Here is a 20,392-nt window from a genome sequence, read left to right on the forward strand (position 1 = left end):
ATCACGTGTTTCAACCCTTTGATCTTCATGTCCTGCATCTGTAACCCTTCGGGATTTGTGGCTCATCATTTGATGTTCAAAACTCATCATCTCGATGAGGTTGGGTTTTACTCCTTAAATTCGAGCGCACTCATAAATGGAGGTATTGTGGATTTTTAATATTACAATTTTTGACAAAAAATTACAAATAAAAATTACATCAAAACCTATACCACAAATATAGTGTACAATTTTTCTAGTAAAGTTGTGAAATTCCTAACTTAAATTTACCATATGATTAACGATTCACATTTATGCATAAAAAACTTAATTCTATCCCTTCACAATATATCAACATAGATATATATAAAAATGCATAATTACCCAAAACAGTATTTAATTTATATCATTATGAAGATTGCTCTGATACCAATTATTGATTTTTATGGTCCATATCAGAGTTATAAGAGTAGAAGCAGAATTTTAATAAAAATAATTTTTATCTAATATGAACCATAAGTTGAAGGATCTCAACATTGAATATAGATTAAATCTAATATACTGAAAGAAATTCAATTACATCTTGATGCCTATTAGGGTATCCTTGATTCTTTTCGTATAAACAATCGAACATCTAATCTAAAACTTGATTGAAGAATCCACACCTTGATCTTCCAAGTCAGCCTCAACACTCAAGAATAGAGTGGGCTATTAGATCTTATAGGATGAACAGATTTAGGTATTACAGTGTGTACTCAACTCATGAGAAACTGTAATGAGATTAGGGTTTAGGTCTCACACACACTTGAAAGTGGAGTGTGAGACTAGAGAAAGGGAGAAAGATGGCGTGAGGAGAGAGAGATGAGTGAGAAAATATCAATCCTATTTTCTCTCTTTTTAGTTTGTTATCTGTCTCTATTTTGTGGCTTGTAGGAAAGTCTATTTATTTATGATACTATGTATCCTATATATAGTGTTAGAATCCTTTGCAGACGACTTAAGTACGCGACGGGATATTGTAAGTGGCAAAGTGGCCTTGCTGCCACGATCCACTGAGATTCAGCCCTGTGTCGCTCAGATTCGTCCCTCCTCCTTTTTTATAACAACACACTTTCAAGGCCTGAGGTTATCAAGGTGTTTGTGGTGCTTCCATCAACACAAGTCGCCCGTAGCAATAAATATCTAATAATCAAATATTAAAATATCAGTGATCTTTTATTTAAATAATTATTCATTTAATTAAATAATATATTTAATTAATAAATAAAAGATAATTAACTTAATTTAATTTAAATTATTTTATCCAATAACACAGTTAAACTAAATTAATCATGCGTCTTTACATGTCACCCTACACGTGTGGGTCATATTTTGAGATCCAAAATTGATTTCTTAATTTTGCCATAAATAAGATTTATTATTTATTCTGCCAATAAATAATAGTTGATTAATTATCACTAATATCTTACTTCACAAGGATTAAAATAAATATTATTTTCTCAAAAATAATATATTTCTCTCTTTAATTTCGTTCTTTAATATTATTTAATAATAATATTATATTTAATTAATTAATATAGTTTTATTCAATAAAACTAAATAATTAAATACTATTATTATATAATTCATAATTGTCATAATTAATCAAAATAATAATTTTATAAGTTACTATTTTACCTTTAAGACTTTAATTCGCACTCAAAATCCATTCATCAAATAAAATATTCCCATGTACAGTGTTGTATAGAGGTGACTTGGGGATCATGGACCTATATTTCAAAGCTCCAATAAATCTAAGATTACCATCAATCTCATCAATAAATTAATCTGGTTTATTAATTCTATTATTATTCCACTATAAATATAGAATTGCACTCTTTCACAATATAGAATTATATTTATAGAATTCTTACTTGTAAGATATAATCAATATAAGTAGCTTGCCCTTTAATAATTAGTTCATAATTAGAGTTGATCAAAATACTGTTTTACCCTTCTAATTATTTCTTGATTCTTTATGTACCATTAATTCAATGTTAATAGTTAATTTATAACTTATTATAGATTTGGATCTTACTATTAGCTCTCGCAAAATTAACACTACAAAGAAACTAATATTCGAATCGTTAGGAAAACTTGAATTCCACTATTGTATAACATGTTCTCAGCCACTCATGTTATTAAGCTCCCAAAAGAGAAGTTGTAAGAATCATTTTCTATGGAAAACTTTAACGAGTAAATTAAAGAACTCAATGAACACAAACAGGAGTTCATATATACTCAGGATTCAGGCTGATCTACTAATGATTATCATTGTGATATGATAAACTCTTTTCACGGTAACGACAAGTTGGATGAAAGAATTTTATTTCATATAGGTCCAGTCATGCATAATCTAATTATACACAGTACTTTTACTACGTATTTCATCTACATATGTGATTCGAATCAAAATAATACACACTAGTGTTATATTATTTTATAATATAATAAGTGTAGATTAAAATGTGGTAATATATATTATTATGTGAATAATATATATTAAGTATTTGGTAAATAAATTGTGTAATATATAATTTATTTAACCTAAAATTGTAACCTACACTTTGTAATATGGAGAGGAGTTACAAGATTAATTATTTTTGTAACTTCTTTTGGTTGATCATATTTTGTGTAATAAAAGAGATGTTACACAATTGATGATGAAATTCAAATGTTATGAAGTATAGTTGTTACAAACTATATTAATACTCATTTATATGAGAGAAATGAGTGTTGTGTATTTTGAATTCTAAGTGATCACTATACATTATAAAAGGAGGTCTTTGGTGTTCATTTGAGAAGAAGAGATGAAGTTTTCTATCAAAAAAGCACTTTGCTAGAAAACCCTAAGGCTTGATAATTTCCAAAGCTATTTCTTAGAGAGTTCCCTTAGTGCTTAGAGATAGGGGGAAATAAGCTTTTGGACAAAGGTGTAATACCTTGTTCAAGTCATGGTGATCCCCACTATTCTACACTCAAGGTTGTGAGTGAGTGTATACAACTATATATATATCTCTTCTTCTACCTTTCTTATATATATATAACATATAGTGTATATATATACTGTATATTATGAGTTGTAACATTTATTTAATCTCTTTGTTGATCCTTGTATTATATTGCAATAGAGTTGTAATACATTTTAGTTTTTCTTTCATTGTAATAATATCTCTAACAACTAGAAGTACAGTGTATAGTGAACCGTACTTATCAGTTCCATATTAAAGATTTCCAATACTTTAATACAACCTCTTAGTCAACCTCCACGCCTGAAAACACATGTCAGTATAAATTTTTTCAATTTTTTTCACGGCGGTGTTAGTTATGCTTACAACATCATCTCTGTAAATATTTGAAAATTTTTGAATAGTTTACAGTGCCGAAAATACATTTGAAATTTTTTGAACGCGCGTGGTAAACTGGAATATCAGTAACTCTATTTTCGGTATTGGAAACTATTCAGAATTTTTCAAAAATTTACAGGGATGTACTATAACTATAACAAATATGATAAAAAAATTGAAAAAAAATATTTTAGCATGTGATTTCGAACGTGGAGATTAATTAAAAAATTGTAATAGAATGTTCTAATTAACATTTCTGTTATCTATATTTAGCTTTGATGAAATAGTTATCCTAGTCATTGGAGTTCACAACGATTTTTTTTTTTTTGAAGGAAAATGGAAACTTTATTAAATAGAAGAATCATCCATTACAATAGAAAGAAAATCAGTGGGAACATTATCCTCACTAAAAATACGATCTGGGTACAAACAAGAGCTACCAGCTTTGTTTACAGACCGTTTAACAAAAGTAATTGTGACTGACGGTAGATCGGCCAGAAGAGAACGACAAGCCGCCACCTGAAGAACAAAAGGCGAAGGAATAGTAACTGTACTTTGAATTGCCTGAACAACAACCAAAGAATCGGTTTCAACCTCAACTGGACCCCATTGCTTGCGCTTTATCCAACTCAAAGCCTCCTTAACCCCCATCAATTCAGCCAGAGCCAAATCCACCTTTCCCACCCGCAAGACTGTGAACCCTTCCACGAACCGGCCCTGATAATCCCGAGCCACCCCAGCCGCTCCAAATTGTCCGTCTCTTGCAAAGATTGCACCATCGACATTTACCTTAATCTTCCCCATAACCGGTTTCACCCAATGCTCCAATTCCATACTTGTCCCCGAAGGTACAAGTAGAGAACCCATTCTCCTTTTTTGAGCATTTCTCCATTGATTAAGGACTACTCTTGCCAATAAAATAACCTCCGCTGTTGACATCGATTTGTCTCGCCAAACTAACTCATTACGGGCATACCAGATCGCCCAAATAACCATTAGCAATTCTTCTTGGGCCGAGGTCGAATGTTGTACCAGAGTCCGACTAAACCAATCCCAAAACGTCTCCATAGGCACATTGCTCCAGGTTAAGGCCGAAAGATGCCAACAAAACCTTGCAAAGGGACATTGCACCAGAAGATGAATAGTAGTCTCAGGCATTTGGTTACACATAGGACAGGTCTGGTCTAGAGGAATGTGTTTGGTATTAAGTTGAACCTTAGTAGCCAAACAACCAGACAAAGCACGCCACATAAGTTGGTGCACTTTGGGTGGAACCTGGAGTTTCCATGCAATTTTCCAAATCTTGATCTCAAAATCACTAGTATTAGTGACTTCTGCATGGTGCATCAATCGGTAAGCCTCCTTTACAGTATAAACGCCATGGAGATCCATATGCCAATACCAAGTGTCAAATGGAGTCTCCTGATCAATGGTGGTCTTTAAGATACTCTCCTTATCTCGATCATTGAAAATATCTGAAACCACATCAATATCCCAAACCCGATCACCCACCACCATAAGGTTGTCAACCGTCCAAGTCGCCATACCCTCAACCGTAGAAGTAACCCACGGGTTGGAGTCATCTGCAAGCCAAGGATCAAACTGAACACTAACATTTGTGCCTGGACCAACAACCCGCCGAGCCCCTTTCTTGATCAAATCTTGTGTTTCAAAAATACTCTTCCATATGAAACTAGGATTTGGCCCAAGAAAAGCTCTCAAAAAAGACCCATGAGGGTAATAACAGGCCTTATACACCCTACTAACAAGAGAGTGATCTTGTGTGACTAACCTCCAAGCTTGTTTTCCCAACATGGCTAAGTTAAAATCCCGTAAATGTCGAAAGCCAAGACCACCATGATGCTTGTGACGGCACAGCTTATTCCAACTTGCCCAACTCACCCCACGATTCTGATTGGAACCCGAACTCCACCAATATTTACTCATCATTCCTTCCAACTTATTACAAGTTTCTGTTGGGTTTTATGCCCTAAATAAAACTCATTTCAATATAATCAGATTTACTTATTAATATAGATCAGAAATAACATTTAATGTTGCATGGTTCACATGATTTATTTCATGATTATATGTACATAATGTATGAATTCATCTGAAACCTTTTTCACATACTTGATCCTCTTTATTGTGTTGTCAACACATTGGAAAGTAAACATGACTATGTGAATAAAGTTTCCTAGATTTATCAAACATAGGGTTCTACTGATATGATAATCTACAACAGAGTTTACTTGCATTTGGAGAAGTGCTATGTTCTTTCCAGAGCATTGGTTAAAGTAAAGCTCAGGTTGGATGCATGGAGTATGCATCGGAAGGGACCGATATTGAACTTTGACTTAGATTTATTAAACTTACCGTAATATCTATTCGAGTCAATATCGCCTAGTTGATCCTAGATCAAATGATCTTAATCCTGTTACGATTAGGCTCAATCTCAAGAGGCTATTCGTGTTCTTTGATTTGTTAGTTAAGCCTACTTTTAGGTCAGGGTGATACGTACATTTTGGGAACACGGTAGTGTAATTGAGTGGGAGCGCTAATATAAACATGGAATCTATAGCTTCTATTTGGCGAATAGTAAGTAAAGGACGATCTCCTTCGAGCTTGACCAAACGAAAATAAATGGTGGAGATCTCATTTCACATAAGCTAAAATATCATTTATACAGGGTTAAGTATTTTAAGGATTAAATACATTGTAGGGTGTAATGGTAATCTAATCCCTTTACAGTGTAGATCATTCATATAGAGGATCATTGATCAAATTAGGATTATAACAATGGATAACTAATGATGTCTCTATATGGTAGAACATATAGAGCATTCTATATACTGAGAGTGCAATTCTAAGATCTATGCGTGGATTCAACAAAGAATTAATAAGTTAGTGAATTTTAGTAATAAATTCTTGATCTACTTATTGGAAGCTCAGTTATATAGACCCATGGTCCCCGCACTAGTTGAGATAATATTGCTTGTAAGACTCATATAATTGGTTTTGATTAATCAATTATAATTCTCAAATTAGACTATGTCTATTTGTGAATTTTTCACTAAGTAAGGGCGAAATTGTAAAGAAAGAGTTTTAGGGGCATATTTGTTAATTATGATACTTTGTATGGTTCAATTAATAAATATGATAAATGACAATATTATTTAATAATTATTTATAGTTATTAAATAGTTAGAATTGGCATTTAAATGGTTGAATTTGAAAATTGGCGTTTTTGAGAAAATCAGATGTAAAAAAGATAAAACTGCAAAATTACAAAAAGTGAGGCCCAAATCCACTATGCATGGCCGGCCACTTTTTGTAGGGAATTTAAACTGATATTTTCATTATTTTAATGCCAAATAATTCAAACCTAACCCTAGTGGAAAGCTATAAATAGATAGTGAAGGCTTCAGGAAAATTACACTTCTGATTCAGAAAAAACTGAGCCTCTCTCTCTCCCTATCTTTAGCCGCCACTTCTTCTTTCTCTTCCCTCTTGAATTTCGAAATTCTTAGTGTGAGAATAGTGCCCACACACAGCAAGTGATACCTCATCCATAGTGAGGAAGATCGTGAAGAAAGACTTTCAGCAAAAGGAGTTTCAGCATCAAAGATTCAGAGAAAAAGATCCAGGTTCAGATATTGATAATGCTCTGCTACAGAAAGAAATCAAGGGCTAGATATCTGAATGGAAGGAGTCATATTATTCTGCTGCACCCAATGTAAGGTTTCCTAAACTTTATATGTGTTTATTTCATCGTTTTAGAAAGTTCATATTTAGGGTGTTAATCAACATACTTGTGAGTAGATCTAAGATCTTGGTAAAATAATTTCCAACAACTGGCCTCAGAGCCATGGTAATTGATTTTCTTGCAAGAAATTTGGACTTTAAAACGATTGTTTGATGTTTTTGGATGGTATCATGTTGTATTGAGTGTTATTTGATGATTGATTGATGTTTGTGAATTTTCGTGAAAAATAATTGAATATTTGTTTCGGAATTATTTTTATTGGATAGTACGGAAAAAATTAAGCAAGTTACTTTTTTACAGAACTCAATTTCGATTTAATTTGAATTAGTTATGATTTTTTGAAGTTTCAAAAAATTCGGGGGTGGTGCAACTTCACACGCGCGCGTGCACGAGGCTTGTCCCTCGGACAGCACGCGCGCAGACAAGATTTTTTTCTGAATTCCTGGGCTCCGCGCGCGGAGAGGCTGCTGGAAGCCTCTTGCGCTGAGTTCTCTCGCCCATGCACCCCCTGTTGCGCTCGCGGACAGTATGCAATGCATACTGTCCGTACAGCTCGCATTTTTTTTTTCCTTTTTCTTCGTTTTTTCATGCTTTTTCATGGAATTAACTTCCGATTTTTTGTGTAGTTCTGTATTTATACATTTACTATTCCTAATTCAATTCGAATTATCATAATTAATTTATTTAATATTTTTTAAATTTAATTCATGATATTAGTGTAATTTGAATTTGAAATAGTCAATATCTATTTTTTTTGCTTAATTATCTATCTTATTTTTAAATTTGATTATATCTTATCTTATTTTTAAATTTAAGGTTAGATTTTAAATTTTTAAATTAATTTTTTTTTTTTAAAATAATTTGACCTTATTTAAATTTAAAATAAGATAACTATAATCATGTAATTTTAAATAGATGTAAGATATTTTGCTAACTTTTAAATTTTGTTATTTTATTTATTTAAATTACATTTAAAATCTGAAAAAGATATTCATTTATTTTTTTTTAATTTTTTATTTAATTTTTATTTATAAAATATCATTTAATTTTTAAAAGTAGTTAGCAAATTTTGAAATGATATTTAGGTTAGTTGAAACCTAATTTTTCAAAATTGTAGGTTTAATTTTAATTTTTTTTTTTTTAAATTTCGAAATTTTTTAAATTTTTTTTAAAATTTTTCGAATTTTTTTTATTTAATTATTTAATTTTCAAAATTAATTATTTAAAATTAAATAAATTCTACATTCAACTATCCAGCTAACCTTGTTGCAGGAGTATGTGTTTTAGCTTGTTTGTAAGTTTTCAAAACCTATTATTGCTTGATTGCAAATAGCCATGGTTAACTTTTTGCCAGATCTAATGATCTAATGGCTCCCTTGGTCAAGTCAATAATTTGTAACAAGTATATTTACAATCTTCTTTCATCTGTGTATGACCTAGCAACATGATAGGACCCATCCAAAGTGTGCCTGTATGAGCCTATGTGTTTAATTTCATTATAGATGCATATAGGTTGTTGTTGCTAAATAAAATGTCATAGTTCTTGATAGATTTTATTTAGGCCCATTTAGTTCTTGGGCCTATTCAATTAATAACAGTTGTTCATTTTAAGGTTAAATTCCTCTCTTTTGGGCCTTGTGTGAGAGTTGGGAGCCATAATAGTGGGTACGACATACCGAACCCAGCACCCCCTCACATGAATCACCCCAATTGTGAAGGCCCATTTGCCTGATTTGAATAACTGTACTAGGTTAATTAAACTAGTTTAACCTAATAAAATTGATTAGCAACATAATTAATTTCATTTATTTTGAAATTAATTTAAGAAAACCATAGTTTAAAGAATATTATTCTAAGCTAAACTATATGTATTTTCTTGTATTTAATTAAATATAGAATTATAACCATCTAGATTCTTTCTGAAGCTTAATTTAAATTTTTCATTAAATATTCCTATTTAAGTTGATATTTAGTTATCTCTAACTAATCAACTTAAATCTGAATATCTTTTGGATTTAAAATTTCAAAATTAAGTTGAGGAATTTTAGGCATTGGTTATAAAGATTCTTTAGATATTTTTTAAGTTAATATCTTTTCGAATATTAACTTAAAATGGAATATTTTAGATATTTTTTAAGTTAATATCTTTTCGAATATTAACTTAAAATGAAATATTTTTAAATTAAGTGGTTACAACTTAATTTTTGATATTTAATTAAATTTAAATTTGAAAATATTTAAGTTCTAGATTTTATCTAATACAACTTAAATTAGATTTTTTCAAATTTTGTGGAAAAGATACTTAGTCAAATAAGATATTTTCTAGATAGTTATTTCTAGACTACTTATTATTTCTATTATTAAATAGGAAAATATTATACATTGTGAAATTAATTATTTAAATATTTAATTTTGGTACAATTTATTTTAAGTATATTTTTCTTAGTATTAAACTAGAGATTAATAATTAAGCCTTCTCTACACTTAATTATTTATTTCTTGAATTTAATACATTTAATTAATTTGAAAATTATCTAAGTTTATTTTCATCATGATACTTAAATATTTTTTTTCATGACACTTAATTAAATAGAAAATTATTTTTAGTTGAAATTTAACTTTTCAACTAAATTTAAATAATTTTCAAAATATATTTTTTCTTTATTTTATTAATCAAATTTCGAAATTGCATTTCTTAAATGCTGGAATTTCGAATTTTATTTGAAAAATAGATTGAAGTTGTAAGTTATTTATTTTAATTTTGGACCAACTTAAATAAATAATTTTTCATTAATTGATTAATTTAAAATAAATGAATTAAAATACATTATTAGAAATTGAATTAATTAGTCAAAGGAAAATCTAGATAGGTGATATTTTTGCTTGAAGTATTTTTCTAGTGTATTTAATTAAATTGAAAATTAATATTTAAGTTGATTTTCATCATCATACTTAAATATTTGAAATTTTTCTTATATATTTAATTAAATAGGAAAATTATATTTTTTTGTTGTAAATTAATTTTATTAATTAATTTTGGGCCAACATTAAATTAGAATAATTTTTCCAGGATTAATTTTTTATTTTAACATGCATTTTCGAAAATTGTATTCTTAAATACTTTAATTTTTCGAAATGCAATATATATTTATAGAAAATTAAATTTGAGTTGTAAATTAATTTAAATTAATTTTGTAACAACTTAAATTGAATATTTTTCTAAATATTTATAGGAAATTATTACTAAGATGGAAATAATTCATATTATTTTTCATATCCATCTAAGTAAAATTTATAAATATTAAATTAAAATTTATATTTAGAATTTTTCATTCTAAATTGGAAATTTTAATTAAATAAATATATATTTAAAATAAATAGATTAAATAAAAAGTATCAAAGAAAATACAACTCTCTTTAAATAATGAGCTTTATTATTAAGATATTCGATCTCCATTGTTGGTTTTACATCGCGTTTGTTTTAGTGAGTAATCCTCCCTAATGGAGGAACGTTCATTAGCAATTTCACACCGTTTAATCTCGAAAGATAAGTAGTTTGTAAGTGTTTTATATGGTATGGATCACCCTAATGGTGGCGACCATATTTGACTTGCAAATTGCGAAACAATGGTGGAAGCTCATAAGATAGAATTGCCTTGACTCTCGCCTAAACAAGACAACGCTGAATTCCAATCTTGATCGAATAAAAGGTTGCTAGAATGTTTAACATTTTAGATGAGCTGACAACTCTATTCAATGGATGGTAGCTTTGACTCTCGCCTAAACGAGACACTGATATCAGTTTGTTGAAAACCTTAGAAATTATTTAGGATTGTATGTTTTAGTATTTTCACTTGTCATTCCTACTTGCTATATGTTTAATAATTTCTGAATTGTGTATGAATTTATATTGAACCATGTTATTTTCTATTATTAAGTTGTAGTTTAATTCCGAATCTTCATTGTTGGTCTAACTTGGTTTGTTTATCTAATGAGATAAATCCCTAATGGATTTTCACCATTAGACATACATAATAGTGTTAGATCTCGAAAGATAAATATTGTATATGCAACATCTAGCTGTTCATCAATTGATGACACCTTAGACTAGTATTTTTACAATATGAAACAAGAAGATTATATATAAATAAGATTACTTTGACTCTCGCTAATCGAAGCATCGTTGGATTCTTATTTATAAACGAAATTATCTTAATTCCTCTTAGCTGATTCATTTCGAATTAGCTCAATAACATATCATTGGATGAATGGTGTATATATCATATCATGTCATTCTATATTTTCTCTTAAGAAATTAAATGACGCATATGATTATAATCCCGAAATTCTATTCCCAATTGATATAAATCCTCAATCTTAGAAATCTCCTACTTATATGGGCAAATCAGACTTAGAGTTAAATTAGTAGTGGTGGTCCAAGATAGAATTACTCATAATATTTGGTATAAATTTAAGTCTTTGACTTTAATTTTAGATTCCAAACAGAAATTTTCTTATATTTCTAATTCCAGGATGCAATACAGTTACACCTTAACAAGGGTTTAATATCCATCTTCTATTAATGGATTCAAACTGTATGGAATATGAGTTAGGTATTCTGTGACCAGGATCAACTTGCACTATTCTAAGAATTCTTTGATGTAACTAAACCTAAGTCATCAAAAGACACTACCACATTTTTTTTTAATCTATGGCATTTGTATCTTGTTCATAGTGGATTTGACAAGATCTATCTCTGCAAAGAGTTAATATGCCTATATCCACTGAAAGTAGTTCATCTCATTCGCAGATGGATGTACATTCAGGGGTGGATATGAGTTTTTCGTTGTATTCTTAAAACGATAACTCTAGATTATACCTTTTAGCAAGAAATTTGAAATGTTTGAAAAATTTCATTAATTTCTAGCAATGGTTAAAACCATTAAGGTAAGTGGTTAAAGATCTTGCGAACTGATAGGGGTGGAGAAATAGTTAGTTGATATGCAGTTCAAAGATCATTAAATTGATTTTTGAATTATATCCAAACTTACCTCCCTAAAAATTTCGAGTTGCATGTTGATGATTAGTTACTAGTCGTCGCCTAATCCTTCTATGGTAATACAATTTCAGATGATGTAATGGTTGTATACTTAATGTAAATCATTACAAGATTCATGGATGACCTAATCAAAATCTTAAGAAAAGCTAGAACTATTAATCATGGTTTGTTAGCTATTCTAAGTGATTAGGGGTGGACCATCCCATAGTCAATAGATAAGAAAGTGTTTGTTCAAACAAATACTACTTTTCTAAGATAATGACTAAGTCTGAAAATAAAGTAGCAAATAAAGTAGATATTTATTTCTTGATTCCAAAAGTGTTCTATCATCTTATTTGACATATGATGATCCCACTGCCTCTGTTGTCTTGTCATAACCGAAGAGATCAATACCGTTTAGTTTTCTTAGACATAATACACTTTACCTTGTCGTAGTGGGAGAGTTTCTAGGAACTTACCTTCTTATGACTTGGAAGACACTAGTGATTAAAATCCATTGTGAGTTTAAACAAGTAATGGATTGTCAAGATAAGAAACTAAGAAGAAAAGCCAAGAGAACTATGGTTTAATCCATTCACATGGAGTAACCTAAATTTTTCTATTGCAAGGACATAAAAGGAAATTTTAGTTAATAAGTCAATTCAATGGACTTAACAAAACTTCCTGTTCCTAGTATTATAGGTTTGAGTTTATCTAAACCTATGGCTTGTGGTATACCTGGTAATTACTTACTCTAATGCAAGCAACTTACTTTAGTAAGATGCTGAAGCATTTTCTTTCTAATGGCAATCTATAGAAGCTTCACAACTTCTTAGGCATAGATTTTATTTATCTAAGGAAAAGTCTCAACTATTCCAGAAAAGATAAAGCCATGAAAGAATTTCTTATATCAACAGTGAGAGGTCTTAGATATGCTTTTGTATGCCTTAGACCGGAAACCTGCTGTTGAGTGGGAGTAATGAGTAGGTATCAGATTAATCCAGGAGAAGAACATTGGAAGACAATCAAGTAAATCCTAAGATTAAGAAGAGGAACTATATGTTAGTCTATAAGAGTGTGTTTAAAACTCTTAGACTATACCACATCAGATTTCAAAATTTGCCTTTGTGCTAGAAAATCTTTCTGATAAGATGGTGATTACTCTGGGGGTGGAATAGTGATTTTGGAGAAGTGTAAAAACCTATCTAAAATCTCTAGGTCTACCAGGAAGGGACTGAATGTTAAAGTTGCAGGAAAGGTACTTATTCAGTCTAAGGAAAGTTCTATACATTTTTGGCACCATTCCAAATTGCCTAAACTACTAGTGTTATTTCCCTATTAACCAAAAGTAGTTGCCAAAAGTATAGAATCCAGTATCCCAAGAGAGTAGACATATAGAGAAGAATTTCACATTATTAATGATTTTGTGATTAAGGAAGGGTAATGGTGGAGAAAAGGTTGTGTTTAATTCAACCTTTCAGATCCTATTACGAGGAGTTTACTACTACTACACTTGATTTGTATATCAAGGTGTTGAGATTATTTGAAATGCACATTTTGTTTTATATTAGTGCAAGTGGGAGTTTGTTGGGTTTTATGCCCTAAATAAAACTCATTTCAATATAATCAGATTTACTTATTAATATAGATCAGAAATAACATTTAATGTTCCATGGTTTACATGATTTATTTCATGATTATATGTACATAATGTATGAATTCATCTAAAACCCTTTTCACATACTTGATCCTGTTTATTGTGCTGTCAACACATTGGAAAGTAAACATGACTATGTGAATAAAGTTTCCTAGATTTATCAGACATAGGATTTTACTGATATGATAATCTACAATAGAGTTTACTTGCATTAGGAGAAGTGCTATGTTCTTTCCAGAGCATTGGTTAAAGTAAAGCTCAGGTTGGATGCATGGAGTATGCATCGGAAGGGACCGATATTGAACTTTGACTTAGATTTACTAAAGTTACCGTAATATCTATTCAAGTCAATATCGCCTAGTTGATCTTAGATCAAATGATCTTAATCCTCTTATGATTAGACTCAATCTCAAGAGGCTATTCGTGTTCTTTGATTTGTTAGTTAAGCCTACTTTTAGGTCAGGGTGATACGTACATTTTGGGAACACGGTAGTGCAATTGAGTGGGAGCGCTAACATAAACATGGGATCTATAGCTTCTATCTGGCGAATAGTAAGTAAAGGATGATCTCCTTCGAGCTTGACCAAACGAAAAATAAATGGTGGAGATCTCATTTCACATAAGCTGAAATATCATTTATACGGGGTTAAGTGTTTTAAGGATTAAATACATTGTAGGGTGTAACGGTAATCTAATCCCTTTACAGTGTAGATCATTCATATAGAGGATCATTGATCAAATTAGGATTATAACAATGGATAACTAATGATGTGTCTATATGGTGGAACGTATAGAGCATTCTATATACTGAGAGTGCAATTCTAAGTTCTATGCGTGGATTCAACGAAGAATTAATAAGTTAGTGAATTTTAGTAATAAATTCTTGATCTACTTATTGGAAGCTCGGTTATATAGACCCATGGTCCCCGCACTAGTTGAGATAATATTGCTTGTAAGACTCATATAATTAGTTTTGATTAATCAATTATAATTCTCAAATTAGACTATGTCTATTTGTGAATTTTTCACTAAGTAAGGGCGAAATTGTAAAGAAAGAGTTTTAGGGGCATATTTGTTAATTATGTTACTTTGTATGGTTCAATTAATAAATATGATAAATGATAATATTATTTAATAATTATTTATAGTTATTAAATAGTTAGAATTGGCATTTAAATGGTTGAATTTGAAAATTGGCGTTTTTGAGAAAATCAGATGCAGAAAAGATAAAACTGCAAAATTGCTAAAAGTGAGGCCCAAATCCACTATGCATTGCTGGCCCAAAATTGGCGTTCTAGTAGAATGCTATAAATAGATAGTGAAGGCTTCAGGAAAATTACACTTCTGATTCAGAAAAAACTGAGCCTCTCTCTCTCTCCCTATCTTTAGCCACCACTTCTTCTTTCTCTTCCCTCTTTAATTTCGAAATTCTTAGTGTGAGAATAGTGCCCACACACAGCAAGTGATACCTCAACCATAGTGAGGAAGATCGTGAAGAAAGACTTTCAGCAAAAGGAGTTTCACCATCAAAGATTCAGAGAAAAAGATTTAGGTTCAGATATTGATAATGCTCTGCTACAGAAAGGAATCAAGGGCTAGATATCTGAACGGAAGGAGTCATATTATTCCGCTGCACCCAATGTAAGGTTTCCTAAACTTTATATGTGTTTATTTCATCGTTTAAGAAAGTTCATATTTAGGGTGTTAATCAACATACTTGTGAGTAGATCTAAGATCCTGGTAAAATAATTTCCAACAGTTTCCACTGGCAACAAAAACACCGACATAGCATAAGTAGGAAGAGCTTGGGCAATTGTTTTGATCAACACCTCTTTACCCGCTTTTGAAAGCAAACGACCTTCCCAACTATGAATTCTTTTCTGCATCTTGTCCTTCAGAAAACCAAGAATGACATTCTTATTACGACCCATGACACAGGGAAGACCAAGATACAAACTATTCTCTAGAGCTTCATTCATACGGAGAAGGTTACACATTTCTTGTTTGGAAGCCGAAGTAGTGTTGAGACTAAAGAAAATAGTAGACTTTGAGTAATTAACACACTGACCAGAGGCTTGTTCAAATAGCCGGAGCAAAAGAAGAACACTATGTGCCTCCCTATCAACAGCCTTACAATAGATATGGCAGTCATCCGCAAACAGCATATGTGAAATAATTGGGGCACCATTACACACACGACAACCATGAAGAGCTCCCCTAGCTTCCAATCTCCTTATAAGAGAAGAAAAACCTTCAGCACACAAGAGAAATAAATAAGGAGAAAGAGGATCACCTTGTCTGAGACCCCTTCCAGGAACAATTGGCCCCATCTCACGACCCCCATGAGTAATAGTGTATGTGACCGTTGAGACACAATGCAATATAAGATCAACCACCCGAACATCAAAGCCCATTTTGATCATCATATTTCTGAGAAAAAGCCACTCAACACGATCATACGCTTTACTCATATCAAGCTTAAGAGCCATATAACCTTCCTTTCCAACTCTCTTCCGCTTAAGATAATGCATTACCTCAAACGAAATCATAATATTATCAGTTATAAGTCGGCCCAGAATGAAAGCACTTTGGTTTTCTGAGATGACAAAAGGAAGAACCTGCTTCAACCGATTAGCTAGAACCTTAGAGCACACCTTATAAAGGACATTACAAAGAGCAATCGGACGCAAATCACCCATAGTAATGGCGGTTTTCTTCTTAGGGATTAACACCACATTTGTATGATTAAGACCATTCAGCAAACGACCAAATAAGAAAAAAGAGCGGACCTGTTTGATGACATCATCACCCACAATTGCCCAACACTTTTGATAAAAACCAGGAGTCATACCATCCGGCCCAGGGGATTTATCAGGATGCATCTGAAATAATGCCGATTTAACCTCTTCATCAGTCACAGGTTGCAAAAGAGAATCATTCTGCAGATGAGTCACAGTTGTAGAAATCCCAGCAATAACATCATCCATAGAACAATTGGAACTAGTGAACAGATTCTGAAAGTAAGAGCACATAACATCAGATAAGCCCGAGTCCCAATCAACCCAACTTCCATCTTCACACTGAAGTTTATCAATAGCATTCATGCGGCGCCGAGAAGATGCAGTGGCATGAAAGAACTTGCTATATTTATCCCCCTCTTGTAACCACAATTGCTTCGATCGCTGGCGCCAAAAAACCTCCTTCTGAGTAAGAGCCTCAAATAGTTCTGTCTCAGCCTCCTTATACTTAGCAATCGCATCAGGATCTCTACCTTGTTTCCACCGTCGAACCTCATTCTTCCAATATTTTATACGAGAAGCAAAATTACCTGAGTAATCTTTGCCCCAAACCGAAAGCAACTCCCCACACCTTTGGAGCTTTTCTTGGATACCCACTAAATGATACTCCTCCCAACACTCCTTCACTACTTGATAACAGAGTGGTTCCCGAAGCCAACAATTTTCAAATCGGAATTTACGATTCCCAGGAACAATATTATGAATAACCACATCAAGTAAAATAGGACAATGATCAGAAGAAGATACCTCAAGGTTAATAAGTTTGGCTTGAGGAAAAAGTTGGAGCCATCTTTCAGTCACCAGAGCACGATCTAAACGAACCTCTATCCAGTTATCCGTCCCACGACTCTTCTCCCAAGTAAACTGATGCCCTAAAATGTCTAAGTCAATCAACCCACACTCCTGAATAATATCCCGAAAACCATCAATTAACCAGTTAGGATAGGGGTGTCCCCCTCTTTTGTCATCCTGAGAGAGAACATTATTCATATCACCAATCACACACCAAGGAAGAGTGTTCCCATGAGCCAAAGTCCGAAGTTGCTCCCAAGAAGACCCACGCAGACTTCTTTTCGACTCCCCATAAAATCCCGTAAGACGCCACTCCCCAATATTACTAGACCGAACCTCCACATCAACAAAGTTTGTTGCAAAATTCAGAACTTTGACCTCATCCTTATTCCTCCATAATAAAGCTAACCCCCCCCCCCCACCTCTACCACATGCATCAACCGCAAACACTCCTTCAAATTTCAGCTTCACTCGAACTCGCTCCAACACATCTTTACGACACAAAGTTTCACACAAAAAGATAAAATCAGGTTTCTTATGGGCCACGGTATCAAAAAGGAATTGTATCGCTCGTGGGTTGCCCATCCCACGACAATTCCAACTTAACGTACTCATAATGCCCGGTGGGTCTGGAAACCAGATCCCACCTCGAACCCATTTTTTGAGGGTCCATCAACAGCCTATTCAACACTATCCTCCGCATCCATATCAACATGTTCAGGCCCACCTATCCCTTCATGTTGACGTCTTTTCTTAGAATCGGTAGAAGGCCCACGGCCCCTTAGTCCTCCATGTGGCCTGATCAGACCACCAAGAAAAAGAGAAGGCTGCCCTTTCCCTCCTTGCACATGATTTCCAAAAACAACTGACTTTCCTCTTTCAGTAGCACTAGAAATGGAAACATTCTTTTTGTTTCCATGATTAGTCAAATTCTCATTAATAGGAATATTCCCATCAACCCCCAAATCAGGAACATCATTACCTTCCGTTGACTGTTGATGTCTGTCGAATTCCAAGCAAGGAAACTTCCCACCTTGCACCGGCGGCTGATCGAACTCATATTCCTGCTGCATCGGAGACGCCTGGGCAAATTGTTCATCCAACTCCGTACCCGTACGCAAATACTGAGAGCTCAGTAGATAATTTTTCCTTCGTGGCTGCGCCCGCATGAAGCTCCCATATAGCTTAACTATCTCATCCTCAGGTGTATCAAATAACTTGTGACAAAAGTTTTCTGAGTGTCCTATTAAACCACATATAAAACAAAACGTAGGAGCAAATTCATATTTAAAATTAGCGTAAAACCAATCACCGCCTGTTTTTTTTAAGCTTCATACGCCGTTTCAGCGGGATATCAATGTTCACTGTCACTCGTACCCGAAGAAATTCACGCCAAAGACCATTATAATTCTTAGGATCTGATTCCACAAAGACACCAATATAGTTTGCAGCTGTAAAGACAACCTTCTCCGTCATAAATCCCGTAGAAAGACCATGAATCTGCACCCACATATCAAGCTGATTAAGCTTTACAGCTTTCGGATCTCCACCCCGCGGGACTCTACCAAAAATCAATGGTAGCCGATTGAATGTCCAAGGGCTGCCATTAATGACTCGCTTGATATCGATCTCATGGTAAAACTGAAAGAGATAAAGATTCGGCCCCAATTCCTTGACAAACAAGCCTTTTCCCAGCTTCCACAGCCCAGCCAAAGTGTGCTTCATAGCGTCGAAATCTATTGATCTAGCATTCAAAAATCTCCCCACCAAACACCACCGGCCATCCACCAGGATCGCCTCCTCCACATCTTCCTCAATCTCAATCCCACACTCCTCCTCATCATCCAATTCTATATTCCCATATTGATTCTCCATATGCTCCATTGCCGTACTGCTCGACGCCATTATCCACCAGAAAAATCGAAGCCAAGAAAACAACCAGCGACGACTGAAACAACGTGGTAACTGAACTCCACAATCTCAGGAACAATAGAAAAAACCAGATACTATTCAAGCAACCCAGAACCAAGAAAAGCAGTCCCAACACACAATCCTCTTCTCAAAATGCAATCCAAGACAATCCCAATAGCAAGAACCAGTCACCGAGGGACCCTACACACTGATGCAATCCCAAAACGCAACTCTCTGCTCAAACCGCAAGAACCAGTCACTGAGGGAGATGACACTCTCGACACAAGCCAAACAACCCCAGAACTTAGCTTAGATCCTTCTGGAAACCCAGGAGAAACGACGAGGGAACCTACACTATCGACGCCGTGCTCCACCGATGAGAACGCAACACCCAGAACCGAGAACGCCCAGTCGCAGGTGCAGAAAACAACCCAGAACCCACGAGAATCAATCCAAAACGCAGCCTTGGAAACCTATGACATTACAAAGAAAGAACTTACACAGTCGACAACAAGCTTCGCCTGTGAAAACGCAACAATCGGGACGTGAAACAACCAGCCGCAAGAACCAGTCAAACGCAGAAACCAGACCTTCGAAACTTGAGAGAAAACTCTCACACATGCCAGCTGGCAAGACCTTAATTAATTTTGTAAACTTAAATATGTTAATTTGGAGTTCACAACGATTAGTGAGCTCAAAAAGCAAAAATGAAATGAAATTTAGCGCAGAAAATCTCGGTACTAGGCAGACAAATGTACCTCAAAATCTTAAAAGTAAGGAATCCACGTGTACCTCACACGTACGTGGATGAACTATTCAAAGACGCGGTTTCCGCTTTTTTTTCTTAAAGTTCCAAAAACCAAGTAACATCATCTCCACTTCATTACAATCTTTCTTTTGCTTTTTTAATTGATTAAATTATCACTACCATGCTTTTATTTATTATTTTTCACAACTGCCTTACATTGCACGATTTTATAAAGATCAGTGAACCTTTTCTACTAAAATGCGCCGCCCATAAACTAGCAATAAGGCATCTATGAATTAAATTTAGTACTCGTGTTT

General features: G+C 33.3%; 1 protein-coding gene across 1 annotated transcript; it reads right to left on the bottom strand.

Moving 5' to 3' along the window:
* Positions 1-3,713: 3,713 nt before the first annotated feature.
* On the bottom strand, positions 3,714-18,001 carry LOC133034465 (uncharacterized). Its single transcript, XM_061109555.1, has 2 exons — positions 15,584-18,001; positions 3,714-5,276 (listed from the first exon to the last, which is right to left on the bottom strand). The coding sequence occupies exons 1-2, from the start codon at positions 17,999-18,001 to the stop codon at positions 3,714-3,716; spliced, it is 3,981 nt and encodes a 1,326-aa protein (XP_060965538.1).
* Between the last annotated feature and the right edge of the window lie 2,391 nt (positions 18,002-20,392).

Source organism: Cannabis sativa, chromosome 2 (genome assembly GCF_029168945.1).
Source record: "Cannabis sativa cultivar Pink pepper isolate KNU-18-1 chromosome 2, ASM2916894v1, whole genome shotgun sequence".
NCBI lineage: Eukaryota > Viridiplantae > Streptophyta > Magnoliopsida > Rosales > Cannabaceae > Cannabis > Cannabis sativa.